A 16,768-nucleotide genomic window follows, 5' to 3' on the forward strand; every position below is an offset into this window, starting at 1 on the left:
ACACACCGGAGAGAAACCATATTGCTGTTCTTTCTGCGATGAAAGCTTTTGTCACCGATCCACGTTTGTGAGACACACTGGAGAGAAAGTGTTTCGGTGCAGCGTGTGTGATGAACGATTCTCTTATAAGTATAAGTTAAGTTATAAATACCAGCTTAGCAACCTCACGTGCTTTGGGGAAAACAGCGGTAGGAAGTGAAGCTGCACAGCTTCCTGCTGGGAGAACAGCGGCAGGAAGTGAAGCTGCACCACTTGAAACCAACTGTCAAGATTGTGAGAACTTTAACCTTGTAACAACATCACCATGTGACATCATTGCTGTGTGTATTTCATTGCTGAAAAGTTGTTCTGTTGTTAGCCCTTAGCCTGGTTAGCAAGCCAGACTGTTAGCCCTTAGCGTGGTTAGCCTGGTTAGCAAGCCAGACTGTTAGCGCTTAGCATAGTTTCGCTCTCACCTGCTTTATTTATTCATGACATTCTTCATCCTATTAGTCACTCTCCACAGTATTCCTGTTACTGCCAAAGAATCAATTTTAGAGGCTAAAGTATCGGAGGCATCGGTATTTCAGTATCGTTCCACCCGTCATTGGAAGTAGGCGGAAGTTAAGGAAGTCGGCAGGAGGCGTAAGAGTAAAAGATATCGAAAAAGTTGACCCAGAAGAGACACATTGCCACGACTGGCAATGGCTGCATAAAAGATAACAAATGGATGTCACCCGGCTTGATTTGCACAATAAAGAAACGTTAATATGAAACAATTAATGCAATAGTGCGTTTGTAATATTCAACCACGTACTTTAGCCGGGCGGTGGCGGTAAGGATCCTCATGGCTGCTTTGCCAGCCGCCAAAAAAAGTGAAGAAGAAGAAAGCGGAAGTTAACGCAGCCTTCGGACGACAACGCAAGGCAAATGGCGAACGAAATGGGTTGATGAAGAAGAGGCGCAAAGCCACCACCGACGGCTTTTCTGAGGTGTTGGTAAGAAAGATGGCGTCGGGGGAGGAAGAACATTTTCGAACAAGACAAGAGAACGAGATTTGCTCCACCGACTTGGTGCTACACATCCAAGGTGTGTTTACATGTTGCATTTAGTCCTTTATTCTTGCTAAGGTCAATTTAAAGAGTCGGGGGGCTGCATGAACGTGTTTTTATTGTTTTATTGTCCTCCAAATAATGCAAGATGGCGGCCGATGTGTTGGAGGGTGACCATATTTTCACGGCCGGTCTAAAGATGCCTTAGAATGTCACTATATTTAAAGCAGTCCAAAGTGGTTTTCCTTGGAAAACAATTATATGAAACTACAGCAAAACATGAGTTATTGTAGAATAAACTTGTAATATGAGGAAAATTAAAGTCAATTAATTAGTTAACCCCAAGTTTTTAATGCTGGAAGTCCTCGTGTCCTGCAGATGTGCAGCAGCAGTTTGCTCTTCAACAAGAACCTCCCCCTCGGCCGCAGAGGGGGGGCTCCACAGTCAAGCAGGAGAATCCACAGCCCAGTCTCCTCAAAGAGGAAGACCAGGAACTCCGGATTGCTCAGGAGGGGGAACGTCTTTTGGGGCGGGGCGAGTGTTTCCCCGGCTTGTTGCCGCAGACCGATGTCTCTGGGACGACTGAAGACGGGGAAGACAAACCACCTGAGACCTCGCGGCTTCATTGCCGTCCAGGTGAGCAGAACAGTCCAAAATAATGGAACCTTGGTTAGCATCACCCATCTACTCTAACCGAAACATACGCAAACCAAATCCATTTGTCCCCTCGTATAAGAACTCACGTGAATCCAACTCATTCTTTTTTGGCCGAAACTGAAAACATGCTAACCAGGGCGTACGCCAGAGTGTTCAAAGTGTCAACATTCTAAAAATAGAATGCTGTAAAAATATAACCGAATATGTGCTAACCGAGGTTCCGCAGTTTGTACGTTCAACGTAAAAAATAGTGTTAGTTGCGCAACATGAATGAAACGGGAATGAAAGGAAAGAGGCAGCACCTTTAACAGCTGGTTTGTGTCACACCTAGAAGCGGCCCGCTGTTCGGCACCAGGACAAGTGAAGGCCGTCTTCAGCTCGGTTCCTGAAACCAAAACCACCAAAGCCGAGGCGGATATCCTTTGTGTAGAAACCCATCACTACCTGCCATTTCCACACATCACCTCTCCTGCAGGCGTCCCACAAGAGCATCCTCCTCAGCCGCACGGAGGCAGCTCCGCTTTGAGGCACACCCTCCATGTGAAAGAGGAACAGGCGGATCCCGAGGCCGTCCACATTAAAGAGGAAGAGGAAGAGCTCTACATCACTCAGGAGGAGGCTGAGCTCAACAAAGTGCCACAAACTGGAGTCTCCGTGAAGACTGAAGACGAACCACCTAAGTCCTCACAGCTTCATCCCGGTCCAAATGGGGAGGAGACCAGGGACGCGGAGCCTCCGAGCAGCAGCTCAACAGAAGCCGATGGAGACCACTGTGGAGGATCACCAGCAGACAAGCTCTTAGCTCCACTATCAGATAGTGAGCACACGACGTCTCACTCTCCTGACACTGATGATGAAGACTCTACAGCTGATATGACATGTCACCATGACAACACACGCCTGAAATGCCAACACTGTGACAAAACCTTTGGTTGCCGCAGTCATCTGAAAAGACACGTGAGGGTCCACACGGGGGAAAAACCATTCATGTGCTCAGTTTGTGGGAAAACATTCTCTCGGAAAGCAAATTTGACAATACACACAAGAATACACACCGGAGAGAAACCGTTTCCCTGTTCCGTGTGCGGTAGAACCTTTGTACAGATTCAGTGTTTGAAAATGCACATGACCGTCCACACGGGAGAAAAAACATATTCCTGTTCAATCTGCCACAAAAGCTTTTGCGACCGAACAAACCTTCTAAAACACACAAGACGACACACTGGAGAGAAACCATACTCCTGTTCCGTGTGCGGTAAAACATTCTCCGTCAAGGCGAATTTGCAAGCACACACAAGAACGCACACCGGAGAGAAACCATATTCCTGTTCAGTCTGCAACAAAAGCTTCTGTCAACGATCGACATTTGTCAGACACACCAGGACACACACCGGAGAGAAAGTGTTTCGGTGCAGCGTGTGCGCTGAACGATTCTCTTATAAGTACCAGCTTAGCAACCACACATGTGCCGGGGAGAACAGCGGCAGGAAGTGAAGCTGCACTGCTTCCTGCTGGGGAGAACAGCGGCAGGAAGTGAAGCTGACCCGTTTGTACTATTTAGTACTCGCCATGTTAAGCCCTAACAGGCACATATGCAGTCTAGTATGTCTGCTGCTACGCTGTTCTGAAGTCCTGTGAACCTTAAGGTGTGGGATCGCCTTGAGGTTCGAGAGTAAATTATGGCGGTGGTAGTGTGATCGACCGGGGCAGTCTTGCTGCTTCAGGTCCTGGAAGACGAATTAAGTCTGCTGTGGAAAAAATGTCTATCATCCTAAGTCGGAAAAAGAACACCTGAAATAAATCCAGAACTTTGGCAGTTTTTATGACCTTTGCCCAAGAAAGCGGTCAGACAACACAGTACGCATGGCGGCCTGTAGGTGTCTTGGCCCAGAGTGGCCTTTTGGCGGGAACTCTTATGCTCCATAGCATTCCATACATTAGCTTTAGGCTAATCTTTCTCACGCAGGGACACAGCTTTCCATTGTTTCCTCCCCTCATAATAAAGACTTGAATGTAAAAGCTGTATCAGGTGTTGAGTTGTGTTGTCATGGACTAATATTTACATTAGTTGTATTCTGAATCATCCAAGGGTGAAAAACTGAAAAATGCAAAAAATAAACTAATACAAAACTTTTTCATCAACCTAATTTTCCACAAATGAGAACTTTTAGTTTTATTTCTCATAATGTCGTGACTTTACTAAATGATATTTTCATTCGTGGCATTTCCTTGGATTCATTTATTCCAGTGGTCCCCAAACTAAGGCCCGGGGGCCGGACACGGCCCACTTCCACATTTGTCCCGGCCCCCTGAACAATAAAGCATGGTAATTTTTCTGTCATAGAACTGGAAATGGTAACCTATTGTGACGTGACTACAACCACACTTTGCCCCAGTCATAGAACATAAACAAACATACGACCCTGACCCTGGCCCCCTTCAGAGGAAAGAAAAGTCATGTGGCCCTCACTGGAAAAAGTTTGGGGATCCCTGATTTATTCCAACCACTGCCCGCCTCCAGCCACGCCCACGCCGCTGTGATTGGCCACACCCCATGCTACCAGTTGAAGTCTTCACTTCAATCTTCAATTTCTGCTACTGTTTGTGTTTTTTTTCTTCACTATTTCACTTTTCTTCTGGTGATTATGACTTTATTCCCATAATATTTTTACTTTATTCTCGCAATGTGACTTAATCCCCCAACCTCATTTTCCAAAAGTGATAACTTTATTTTTCTTTTGTTTCTCATATTGTGACTTTAAAAAGAAAAATATGATGTTTCCATTCATATTACAAAAATGACATTTGTAACCAGTGTTGAATTAGTTGTAGCTAGTTGTAATTAGTTGACTGTTGGGAAAATATCTGACTATGACCAGAAGGTAGGTAAGACTCGGGGAGAGAGGAAAAATGACCCGGATACACAAATCTGAGTTTGCTTTAAGTAGTGTATTGATATTCACAAGCATAAACCCCAAAACAATATAACAAAGTTCATCCCCTTGGAGTCCAAGCCGGTCCGGGCTCTAGGCCTCCTTCGCTTAGCTCGCCATCAACTTCCTGTACCAAACTTGGCCCCTATAAACACTGGACCACATCCATGAACCAATAGACTGTGTTATGGTTAAGGATCAGTGTGCACACTCAATACTTAATATACCAATTGCATAAAGGATCTAGAATATAACAATATATTTAAATCTATGACAATATTGTATTATATTATTCATCCCATAATTACTCATCTCATTTGCTGTTCATGCTAACCAGCCTACACAATGAGGCTGGGTGGCTAAGCTAAGTGAAGCTGATTTTAGCGACACTTACCAGTTCTGTTCAATCTATAATATATGAAATACTCATAGGTAGTGCTCCTGGTCGCAGCGGTGGTGGTTGGTGCCTATAACGCATTTTAGATTCTTATTGTGGCTTTGAAATCCATTTGAAAGCCTACCTGTGCAGCAAGTGTTTCCCCATGTGTCTTTCAGTGAGTGTCTTCCTGTTGGCTATTTATTGGTGAGTGCGTGTGTCATGTGATCAAGGGGTGATATCCTGATTGGGTGCACAGAATCACGAGTCAACCTTCATGATTTAAATCACCTGGTTGCTGTATATCAAAACATTCTATTTATACTTTATATATATATGCACCAATAATTATATGAAAGGGTATTAAATAAAAAAATATATAGTGTACAAGTATATATAAATAAATTATGTTAATTTCACTTGGAGACAGCTGGGATAGGCTCCAGCACCCCCCGCGACCCTCCTGAGGAAAAAGCGGTAGAAAATGAATGAATGAATTTCACTTGGCGGTCGAGTGGTTAGCACGCAGACCTCACAGCTAGGAAGACAAGGGTTCGATTCCACCCTCGGCCATCTCTGTGTGGAGTTTGCATGTTCTCCCCGTGCATGCGTGGGTTTTCTCCGGGTACTCCGGTTTCCTCCCACATTCCAAAAACATGCTAGGTTAATTAGCGACTCCAAATTGTCCATAGGTATGAATGTGAGTGTGAATGGTTGTTTGTCTATATGTGCCCTGTGATTGGCTGGCGACCAGTCCAGGGTGTACCCCGCCTCTCGCCCGAAGACAGCTGGGATAGGCTCCAGCATGCCCGCGACCCTCGTGAGGAAAAGCGGTAGAAAATGAATGAATGAATTTCAATTGGGTTACACATTTTTCCTCTTGATGTTCCTCTACTCTCAGGAACTTGGTGGCAGGAAGACATAAAAGGGGTCATTTTGAAACAGACGCATATACAAGTCAAGTCTATTTATATAGCGCTTAGTCACAAAAGAGTCTCACAGGGCTTTCTCTACAAGCTGGCAACAATCGATGACATCCCCTGATCTTGGACCCCAGGCTGGACAAGGAAAAACTCATAAAACCTTGACAAGGTTGACAATCCCCCTTCCAGGATGACCAGGTAAATCTGATGAATACATGATAAATATACGTATACGAGTCAATACGGTGGGCAATTCCATAGGGGTTGAAACCAACAAGTGCTTAGACGCTAAAAGACGAGGGAAAGAACAACCAGCTGCCTCGCCAATCATCAGCTGACCAAGTCTTGATAGGTGATTTCAGATTGTGCAGCTTCACTTCCTGTTGCTGTTCTCCCCAGCAGGAAGCGGTGCAGCCTCACTTCCTGCTGCTGTTCTCCCCAGCACACGTGTGTTTTTTAACCTGGTACTTATAAGAGAACCTTTCAGCACACACGCTGCACCGAAACACTTTCTCTCCCGTGTGGGTTCTCGTGTGTGCTACAAGTGTGGCTCGTTGACAAAAGCTTTTGTTGCAGACTGAACAGGAGTATGGTTTCTCTCCAGTATGAGTTCTCATGTGTGTTACCAGGTGCGTTTGGACACTAAAGCTTCTGTTGCAGATGGAGCAGGAATATGGTTTCTCACCGGTGTGTATTCTCATGTGTACCTTCAGATCTTGGTTTCGTGCAATACCTGCACCACACACTGCACAGGTAAAAGGTTTCTCCCCAGTGTGTGTTCTCATGTGTATTTTGACATCTTGGCTTTGAGCAAAACCAATACCACACACTGAACAGGAAAACGGTTTCTCTCCGGTGTGTATTCTTGTATGTGATTTCAAATTTGCCTTTAAGGAGAATCTTTTGTCACAAATTGAGCATACGAATGGTTTCTCTCCTGTGTGGCTTCTCATGTGTCGTCTCAAATCTTGATTTCCTCTGAAGGACAGCCCGCACACCGAACAGGAAAAAGGTGTCTCCCCGGTGTGTTTTCCCGTGGTGTGTGCTGTCAGACTTACTTTCTGAGAGAACCTTTTACCGCACACCGAACATGGAAAAGGTTTTTCCCCGGTGTGCGCTCTCAAGTGTCTTTTTAAATCTTGATTTCGTACAAATCCTATTCCACACACCGAACAGGTGAAGGGTTTATCCCCGGTGTGCGTCCTTGTGTGCATTTTCAAATCTTGATTTCGTGCAAAACTTATACCGCACACGGAACAGGAAAAAGGTTTCTCTCCTGTGTGTATTCTTGTGTGCGATTTCAAATTTGCCTTGAGGGAAAACCTTTTATCACAAATTGAGCATACGAATGGTTTCTCCCCCGTGTGACTTTGCATGTGTCTTTTCAGATTGCTACGGTAACCAAAGGTCTTGTCGCAGTGTTGGCATTTCAAGCGTGTGTTGTCAGGGTGACATGTCACATCAGCTGTAGAGTCTTCATCATCAGTGTCAGGAGAGTGAGACGTCGTGTGCTCGCTATCTGATAGTGGAGCTAAGAGCTTGTCTGCTGGTGATCCTCCACAGTGGTCTCCATCGGCTTCTGTTGTCATGTGTTGAGTTGAGCTGCTGCTTGGAGGCCCCGCCTCTCTCTTCTCCTCACTTTCACCTTCATTGTCTTCATTATCTTCACTCTTCACAACGACGCCAATCACTGGGAACTCCTCCGGCCCTTCAGGACGCTCTCCCTCCTGGCTGATGCTGTGGTCCTCCTCTTCCTCTTTTATGTGGGAGGGCCGGGGCTCCTCCTCCTCCATCCTGGAGCTCCACTCCTGCCTCTCAGGGGAAGAAGGATGTTGTTCGCTTACGTCTGCAGGACACACAAACGACACATGACATGGTATGGACTACAGACACTCATGTGGTATCCTGATGAGTTCACATGGCCGTAATTGGACTACTGTTCACAAAAGGGTGAACATTTGTCAAAACATACGCCGATACTGTACTGCCCGTGTTGTTCATCTAACAAATACCCACATGAACACACAGGAGAGAAGTGAAGTATCCATCTCCCTGGTATGGAATATTTGGATCAGCCCACTCCAAATGTAAAGATGTGCAGATACTGTATGGGGGGTGGGAGGGTGTCGCCCATGGCCATTTCTATCTGGAGTTGGAGGAGGTCTACACAAAGGACCCCACAGAATATTCCATTCTCTTAATATTTTTTGTTTGTTTGTGGAATTCTTTCCCATTTTACATAACATGATACTGACTGATCCCATTTCCCAGTCGATCCTATCAATAACTGAGCTGTGAGTGTATATTTGCAGCATGAATAGGTCTTAATGACCAAAATAGAAAGCCTATAAAGTACATGATATGATCCAGGACTAGGCTAACCTCTTGTGTGTGACACAACTCGACGCTTCTTCTGGAAAAGTGCTTCCAAAGGTTGACGTTGTCGCTCCTTCTCCTCTTTTCTTGCTGCAAGTTCCTCCTCGAAGTCTGATATGCTTCTTTCGCACATTTTCACACAATCCCAACACTTTTGTTCGCTCACACCCGGTCTTCGTCTAGCGGCGCGTTAATCACTTCCGGGTCTTTGTTAGCAGCTAGCAAACTAAACTGCTTCACACCGTACGTGTACGGATTAAAAACACAGAACAATAATGACCGACGTAACAAACGCCATCTTGCTTTTTCCTCCTGTTTTGTTTGGTGGCTCTTCTCCGTTCTGCGCATGTGCGAAACTACGTCATTCCTTTACCCTTTTTTTACGCCGAGACTTCTGCGGCGTCACGTGCCGTAAAAGGTTTATAATTATTAATTTCTGAACGTAAATAGCCAATATAACATTTATTAGCAATTTAGATATGCAATATATAATATTTATAATACATTATGAAATATATTTAAATATACATTTACATGTAAATATTTAATATGAGTGAGTTTGTAGGAAAGAGAACAGTAAGTGCCAATGAATGTAACACTGTAAAAAAAACAATAACAATCGGCCACAAGAGGGCAGCAGCGAGGCGTAGTGAACGAGTTAGCTCCCCTAAAACCACCATCGAAGAAGAACGAAGCTGACGTTAGCAACGCTAAGGTGACGAGAGACAAAGGGACGACGACGAAGTGAAATCGCGCTCCCAACATTCAAAGTGTTTGAGGAGTCGGCGAAGGAGCGACTAATGGCGGCAGCTGATGAAATATTCGGGCTGTTAGAAAGAACGATCGCGTCGTACGAGGAGGAACTTTCACAAGCAAGAGAGAAGAACGAGCGCCAGCAACAGGAGGCTGTTAGCAAGACTCAGCTTGTGCTACACGATGGAGGTATGTTTACTCGGGGCATCAAACCACTGCGACGTCATCGCGCATTCATCTCTATATCAGAATCAAACTCGCGGCCCACGGCGTTTAATGTCATTTTATATGACCCTCACCCCCTCCATTTATGCTTAAATTGTGCGCGATGAGCTTTAAACGAGTCTGTTCACCATGAACTACATTTCCCACAGTATGCTTTTGGTAGGTTAGGGTGAAGTGGCGGAATCCCGCCACTGGGTGGCAGTGTGTCTCCATCAGAGTTCAAACAGTGGGGTCCAGGAAGGAAAACGTTCCAAGAAAGATATAAATTCACGTGTTATGCTTCACGAATTGAGAAACAGTTACATCCACGTGGACGTCCATGTATGAAAACGCGACACACACCAAACCATAGAAGAAGAACGTGGCAAAGAATGGAGATTTATCCTGTGATTCATGAAGTATTTTATCCAAAGGAACTTAACGTAGTACCACTGGGAGCCAACAAAGCTAAATGTTGTCAAATTTCAAAAACCAAGCCTAGTTCAGTGAGTTATGGCAGTGTTGGCTTACCCTCCCCGCTCTTTTAAAGCAGGCGCTTTGCCCTCTCTGCCGTCCCTAAAGCGCAAACCAAATCTAACGACACAATGAGGACGCCATGGTGAATATTAGCGACCACGAGTCCCGTTCATGTTGTGTTGAAAGGTAGCGTCTGAGAGGCAGCGTCACCGATCATGCCCCCCCCCCGTCCGATGATAATATTTAACACACCTGAGACAAAGTGTTTGCTTCTTGCGTCCTGCAGACGTCCAGCAGCTGATTGGCCGCCCCCCTCAAGCGCAGGCAAGGAGCCCTGCTTTGATGCAGGATGATACCCGGCCCCCCCACATCAAAGAGGAAGACGAGGAACTCTGCATCGCTGAGCCGGAGGAGGCACTGTTTGGTGTCTCTTTGAAGACCGAAGCACTTGAAGACAAACCGCCCGAACCCCCGCGGCGTCCCCACAGACCGGGTAAGGAGGAGAAAGGGGCGGAGCCTCCAAGCAGCAGCTCAACAGAAGCCGATGGAGACCACTGTGGAGGATCACCAGCGGACAAGCTCTTAGCTCCACTATCAGATAGCGAGCACACGACGTCACGCTCTCCTGAGAATGAAGACAGAGGCGACGCCCGAGAAGCGTTGAGCAGCGATGCGGACTGCGGCGCCGATAAGACGACTCACGCGGACGAGGAACAAAAGAAGGCAGGTAAAAAGTCTCGTACCTGCCCCTTTTGTCATAAAAGCTTTTCTGACAAGTTCGGCTTGACTCGACACATGCGGGCGCACAAAGGAGAGAAACCCTTTAGTTGCTCAGTGTGTAATCAAACTTTTTCCCGAAATGATATTTTGATTAAACACAGGACCACGCACACCGAAGAAAGGCCTTTTATTTGTTCGGTGTGCGGTAAAGGTTTCTCTACAAAGTCCAACATAACCATACACATGAGAACACACACAGGGGAAACACCTTATTCCTGTTCCCTTTGTGCCAAAACGTTTACGCAGCACAACAGCTTGACAGCACACATGCGCACACACACGGGAGAAAAACCTTTTGGTTGCTCGGTTTGCGATAAACGCTTCTCTACAAAGTCGAATATGGTTAAGCACATGAGAACGCACACTGGTGAAAAACCGTTTAGCTGCTCAATCTGCGGCAAAACGCTGATCTCAAAGGCTTCTTTGATTGGACATCAGCGAACGCACAGCGGAGAAAAACCTTTTAGTTGCTCGGTTTGCAGTAAGATGATCTCGTCGAAGTCAAGTATGGCGAAACACATGCGGACGCACACGGGAGAAAAACCATACTCTTGTTCCCTTTGTGCCAAACCATTCACTCGGCACGACAATTTGATGGCGCACATGCGGCTACACAAAAGACGATAAATGTTTTCTTGAGATTGTCAAACCATGGAATCGTACCATCGTGTGAGACGCCACCTATGTGGAGCCGTGTGTGTGAGTGTGTGTTACCAGATTACCTCATGAGTTCCAAGTTAGCATGCGTGTATTGGTATTCCAACACCAATACGCCATTGTTGCTGTTACAATTAGTACTGTGATGCATCAATGATCATGAAAATGTCTTTTTGTTGTGACTTTTTTGTATATTTGTATATATTGGTTTAAGAAGACTAAAATAAAGACTAATGCACTAAAAGGTTGCTCTTTTTCTGGTTGAGTCCTCCAAGATCTGACCACCAGGGGGCGGTAGGAAGTAGGCAGGGAGGAATTACAATGAGGTGTGTGGTTCCTCCAGCCTGTCAAGACAATCTTCATTGAGCGGGGCACGGCAACTACCATCTACTTCCATCTAGTAAGAGACTACCCCCGCGAGGAGCCAAATGGATGATCCCGCCAGCCTCCAACGGGCACAGCCTGACTGCCAAAAAGGATGGATGAGTTGATGGCTGGGGCAAGAATGAAGGTCATGAAGGACCTTTTTTACTTGTTATTTTTTTATTTTAATTACCTTTTTATTTGTTATTTTTTATTTTATTATTGTATTTTTTTTTAAGATCATGTAACCTCTCAGTCAGCAAAATCATCAATGAGCTGTGGCTCCATGTGAATGTATGGTGTAGTAGCCAAAGGTCCCCGATAGATGGCAGTGTGGTAAAATCATTAGACTGTGACCACCCAACAAAACAGGACAAGTAAAAAGCAAGATGGCGTCCGTAGCGAATACCTAAAGGTGTTCATTGTCATTCTTTCGTCGTAATCCATGCGCACGCATCCATATAAACGACGCGGAATAGAGTAAACATCGTTTAGAAATTGTTTCCATCCGGGTACGTTAGCGTGGGAGCACTTTGGAGTTTCTCGGGCTAGCTTAGCTTGCTAGCTTCTAACAAAGAGACGGAAGTGATCAACACGTCGCTCAGCAGAGCTCAAGTGTGAGTGTGAAGTGTTGGGATTGTGTGAAAATGTGCGAAAGAACGATAGCAGAGTACGAGGAGGAACTTTGTCGAACAAAAGAGGAGAACGAGCGACAACGTCAACTACTGGACGCTGTTTCCAAGAGGTATCAAGTTGGGTTGCACAGAGCAGGTTAGTTTCATTCTTATTCTCACGTGTTTACTAACTTTATATTTTATTATTAACAATATATGTACATATGGTTTTGTTTTGGAATTATTGCTCATGACAACATGTATGTAAAACATCGTGTTGGTACTTTTAACATTGTTTCATGCCTTATTTCACCACTGGATTCTTCTCCTGTGTCCTGCAGACGTCAGGGTAGATCATCTTCCCCCTGAGCAGCAGGAGTGGAGTTTCATGGCGGAGCAGAAGGAAATTAAAGAGGAAGAGGAGGAGCCCCGACCCCCGCACATTAAAGAGGAAGAGGAGGACCACAGCATCAGCCAGGAGGGAGAGCATCCTGAAGGACCAGAGGAGTTCCCAGTGATTGGCGTCGTTGTGAAGAGTGAAGACGATGAAGACGATGAAGGTGAAAGTGAGGAGAAGAGAGAGGCGGAGCCACCAAGCAGCAGCTCAGCTCAACACATGACAACAGAAGCCGATGGAGACCACTGTGGAGGATCACCAGCAGACAAGCTCTTAGCTCCACTATCAGATAGCGAGCACACGACGTCACACTCTCCTGACACTGATGATGATGATGAAGACTCTACAGCTGATGTGACATGTCACCCTGACAACACACGCTTTCAATGCTCTCAGTGTGACACAACGTTCAAACACCGGCGTAGTCTCAATCGACACGTGAGAACGCACACAGGCCAGAAGCCGTTCGTGTGCTCGGTTTGTGGGAAAAGATTCTCTCTAAAGTCAAATTTAAAAGTACATACGAGAATACACACTGGAGAGAAACCATTTTCCTGTTCCGTGTGCGGTAAAAGTTTTGTCCAAAGTCAGTGTTTGAAAATACACATGAGGATGCACACAGGAGAGAAACCATTCATGTGCACGCTTTGCGGTAAAATATTCTCTCGGAATTCTCATTTGACATTACACACGAGAGTCCACACTGGAGAGAAACCATATTCCTGTCCAGTGTGTGGTACAAGCTTTTCTCGAAAAGATGAGTTGAAAATACACAAAAGAATACACACCGCAGAGAAACCTTTTTCGTGTTCCGTGTGTGGCACAGGTTTTACACACAAACAGTACTTGACGGCGCACGCCAGAGTACACACTGGAGAGAAACCTTTTACCTGTTCAATCTGCGGTGCGGGGTTTACGCAGAGTCATTGTTTGAAAACACACATGAAAAGACACAGCGGAGAAAAACCATTTTGCTGTTCAGTGTGTGGCATCAGGTTTATACGACAGTATGAGTTGAAAATACACACAAGAATACACACCGCAGAGAAACCCTTTTCTTGTTCAATCTGTGGTACACATTTCCGACTAAATCAGCATTTGAAAAGACACATGAAAGTCCACGCCGGTGAGGAAGTGTTGCATTGCAGCGTTTGTGCTCAAAGCTTCTCCTCCAAGTCCCAGCTGAACAAACACTCTTGTGCTGGGGAGAACAGCAACAGGAAGTGAAGCTGCACCAATCAAATCAAGACTTCCCATTCCATTCTGGCTCTGGAGTGGAGTATATTGAAGTATAAATAATAACTTTTATAAATAAAAGTTTGCCTAAAACAAGAGGATGGTTTCCTTCATTCCTGAAGAGCTGTGCTCTAGTTTCCCTCTGACATATGACGCCATCACATGTAATATTATCTCCTCATTCTCCTGATATCAGGACTTTCTTCCTCATAAATCTACAACTTTAGTTTTGTCAATTTTTGCCAATTTCCCAAAGGGATTAATAAAGTATTCTGTCTGTAAATGTACCAATTTATTCTCGTAATATTATGACTTGTGACTCATAAATGTATAACTTAATTCTTGTAATATTTTTACACGTTTTAAACTTTTTCTTGTAAATTTACAACTTTTTTCTCAGAAATGTACGACTTTATACTCGTAATATTCCAACTTTTTCCTTCTAAAGTGAGAATTACCCCCCCCACACACACACACACACATCTTTTGGTCACGGCTTCACTAAGCGTGTGTACGTTGGCCGCCATCTTTGATCTTTCATGGGAGATTTACGTCCCTGTGCCCTGTGCTTTACAAATACAACACTTCCTGTTGTATCCCCGGCTCGGTATATTTGTGACGTCAGCATTAAATGGCCAAGTAGAATGTTGGTCAACGTACCTTCATCATGTGACACCATTTGCGTCTTCAGCACAGAATCCAGCTGCTTCTCCTCTCTTGTTCGAGAAAGTTCCTCCTCGTAGGACGCCATTGTTCTTTCAAACAGCGCCAATATTTCATCAGCTGCCGCCATCAGTCGCTCTTTCACCAACTCTTTCAACATTTTTAATGTTGTATTTTTTGGTTTTGTTTTGTTTACTTGATTTAAAAAATGTCAAACTGACGTTTTTTGTCGGGTCGCCTTGGTAACTTCCGCCTTTTCTTCTACGATTGAGGTTTTACGGTCGTTCAGATTCCATTATGCAAGGACTGCAAGCTCCGGTCTCGATCCAGTCCAGCTTGCCGTAAAATGCACGCTGCAGCAGTCACAGAAATCGCAGAAATCACGCAAGTGAATGGAATGTAGCACACTATGGAGCAGGAAGTCCGCGGAGGAGAGCAATGCAACGGTTCCGGGTTCTGCTTACCATCATGGCGGCCAAGTCGCGCGCAATACTACATTGAGCGCTGATCCAACGATTTGCCATCGTTTTTGCAAAAGTAACAATGACAATGAACAGAAACAATGTCACTGCGTGTCATCGAATGGAGTCTGTGGGAATTACAAATAAGATTTTTTTTGTGGTGACAGAAATTCAAACGCAAAGACTTTCTCGGCATAATGATTATGTTCCGTGTAATGACCCCTCCACACCCGAGGGAGGCAGTAGCGTATTATAATTCTCTAACTGTGTGTTACCGAAAGCAGTAAACAAAAAGAAGAAATGTGCCAGAGCCTTTTAATTCCTACATTTCTGCATTTTTACTTGTGTCTGTCGTATGCCAGACTACACATCATCAAATGTTCATGTGAGGATAAACTCGTCTCAGTGAAATTGGAAGCTTTCCGTCTAGCTTAGCTTGCTAGCTGCTAACAAAGAGACCCGGAAGTGATCAACACATCGCTAAGCGGAGATCGAGTGTTAGTGTAAAGTGTCGTGATCGTGTAAAAATGTATCAAGTCCAAATGCTGAGGGCGTTGGTGAACCAGCGACTAGCTGCGGCTGTGGAAGAAATATTTGTAGTGTTGGAAAGAATGATAGCAGAGTACGAGGAGGAACTTTGTCGAACAAAAGAGGAGAACGCGCAACAACGTCAACTACTGGACGTTGTTTCCAAGAGGTATCAAGTTGGGTTGCACGGAGCAGGTTTGTTTTAGTTGTACTCTGGCATGTTTAAGAACCTTATCGCTGATAGTTAACATGAAAAATACATTAGTAGTACATTACTTCCGATGTGTATGTGACTATGTGGTATTCACGTACGTCAACATTTACAATAAAAGTGATTGTTGTAACACATTGAATAGTTACTGTAACAGTCTGTGTTTCTTTTCCATTACCACGAGTGTCATGGTTGCTCACTGGTTGACTCAAATTGCAGCAGGTACGTGTAAACATCGGATTAGTTTCTCCAGGGAGACAATAACCTGTGTCACCGCTGCCCCCGAATCATGTCAAATTCTAGTTTGGGAGAACTATCAACAGATATGATTGAGGGGGTACTCACGGTATGACAAAAAGGGTGGAAAGACACTCGGGCGGATGACGCCATCATCTTATATTGTCTTACTGTGTCTTGCAGATGCCAGCAAGGAGCAGGAGTGGAGCTCCAGTATGGAGGAGGAGGAGCCCCGGCCCTCCCACATTAAAGAGGAAGAGGAGGACCACAGCATCAGCCACAAGGGAGAGCATCTTGAAGGACCGGAGGAGTTCCCAGTAATTGGCATTCATATGAAGAATGAAGATGATGAAGGTGAAAGTGAGGAGAAGAGAGAGGCGGAGCCACCAAGCAGCAGCTCAACTCAACACATGACAACAGAAGCCGATGGAGACCACCGTGTAGGATCAGACAAGCTCTTAGCTCCACTATCAGATAGTGAGCACACGACGTCACACTCTCCTGACACTGATGATGATGATAACGCCAAGGCTGATATGACATGTCACCGTGACAACACACACTTGAAATGCCAACAATGCGACAAAGCCTTTAACAACCGGCGCAATCTGACCCGACACATGAGGTGTCACACTGACAAAACGCGCTTTAAATGTTCGCACTGCGGCAAAGCCTTCCATCGCTCCTGCCATCTCAAAAGACACATGGGAATCCACACGGGAGAAAAACCATTCATGTGCTCATTTTGTGGGAAAAGATACTCTCGGAAGGACTATTTGACGTCACACGTAAGAATACACGCCGTGCAGTGGCTGGTGTAGGTGTTGGAGAACAGATAACACACCAGGGAACAGAGAGAAACCTTTATGCTGTTCAGTGTAAAATTAAAGT

General features: G+C 45.2%; 2 protein-coding genes across 2 annotated transcripts; one reads left to right on the forward strand and one right to left on the reverse strand.

Annotated features, from left to right (window-relative positions):
* Positions 1–673: 673 nt before the first annotated feature.
* LOC131132833 (uncharacterized) lies at positions 674–13,967 on the forward strand. Its single transcript, XM_078793779.1, has 9 exons — positions 674–1,068; positions 1,410–1,667; positions 2,020–3,179; positions 6,110–6,118; positions 7,309–7,317; positions 9,022–9,238; positions 10,017–11,124; positions 12,108–12,301; positions 12,486–13,967. The coding sequence occupies exons 1-9, from the start codon at positions 930–932 to the stop codon at positions 13,766–13,768; spliced, it is 4,377 nt and encodes a 1,458-aa protein (XP_078649905.1). The 5' UTR covers positions 674–929; the 3' UTR covers positions 13,769–13,967.
* LOC131132831 (uncharacterized) lies at positions 3,195–8,603 on the reverse strand. The gene is made up of 2 exons (XM_058078839.2): positions 8,303–8,603; positions 3,195–7,766 (listed from the first exon to the last, which is right to left on the reverse strand). Exons 1-2 carry the CDS (start codon positions 8,427–8,429, stop codon positions 6,337–6,339), a joined length of 1,557 nt encoding a protein of 518 aa, XP_057934822.2. The 5' UTR covers positions 8,430–8,603; the 3' UTR covers positions 3,195–6,336.
* Positions 13,968–16,768: the final 2,801 nt, after the last annotated feature.

This window comes from Doryrhamphus excisus, linkage group LG1 (assembly GCF_037039965.1).
Source record: "Doryrhamphus excisus strain RoL-2023G ecotype Guam linkage group LG1, RoL_Dexc_Guam_v1.1, whole genome shotgun sequence".
Taxonomy (NCBI): Eukaryota; Metazoa; Chordata; class Actinopteri; order Syngnathiformes; family Syngnathidae; genus Doryrhamphus; species Doryrhamphus excisus.

Coding starts and splice junctions, on each gene's coding strand:
- LOC131132833 (XM_078793779.1), top strand. CDS start 930: ATGAAGAAGAGGCGCAAAGCCACCACCGACGGCTTTTCTGAGGTGTTG. Junction 1,069..1,409: donor CTTGGTGCTACACATCCAAG/GTGTGTTTACAT, acceptor CGTGTCCTGCAG/ATGTGCAGCAGCAGTTTGCT. Junction 12,302..12,485: donor AGTTGGGTTGCACAGAGCAG/GTTAGTTTCATT, acceptor TGTGTCCTGCAG/ACGTCAGGGTAGATCATCTT.
- LOC131132831 (XM_058078839.2), bottom strand. CDS start 8,429: ATGTGCGAAAGAAGCATATCAGACTTCGAGGAGGAACTTGCAGCAAGA. Junction 7,767..8,302: donor AGTTGTGTCACACACAAGAG/GTTAGCCTAGTC, acceptor TGTGTCCTGCAG/ACGTAAGCGAACAACATCCT.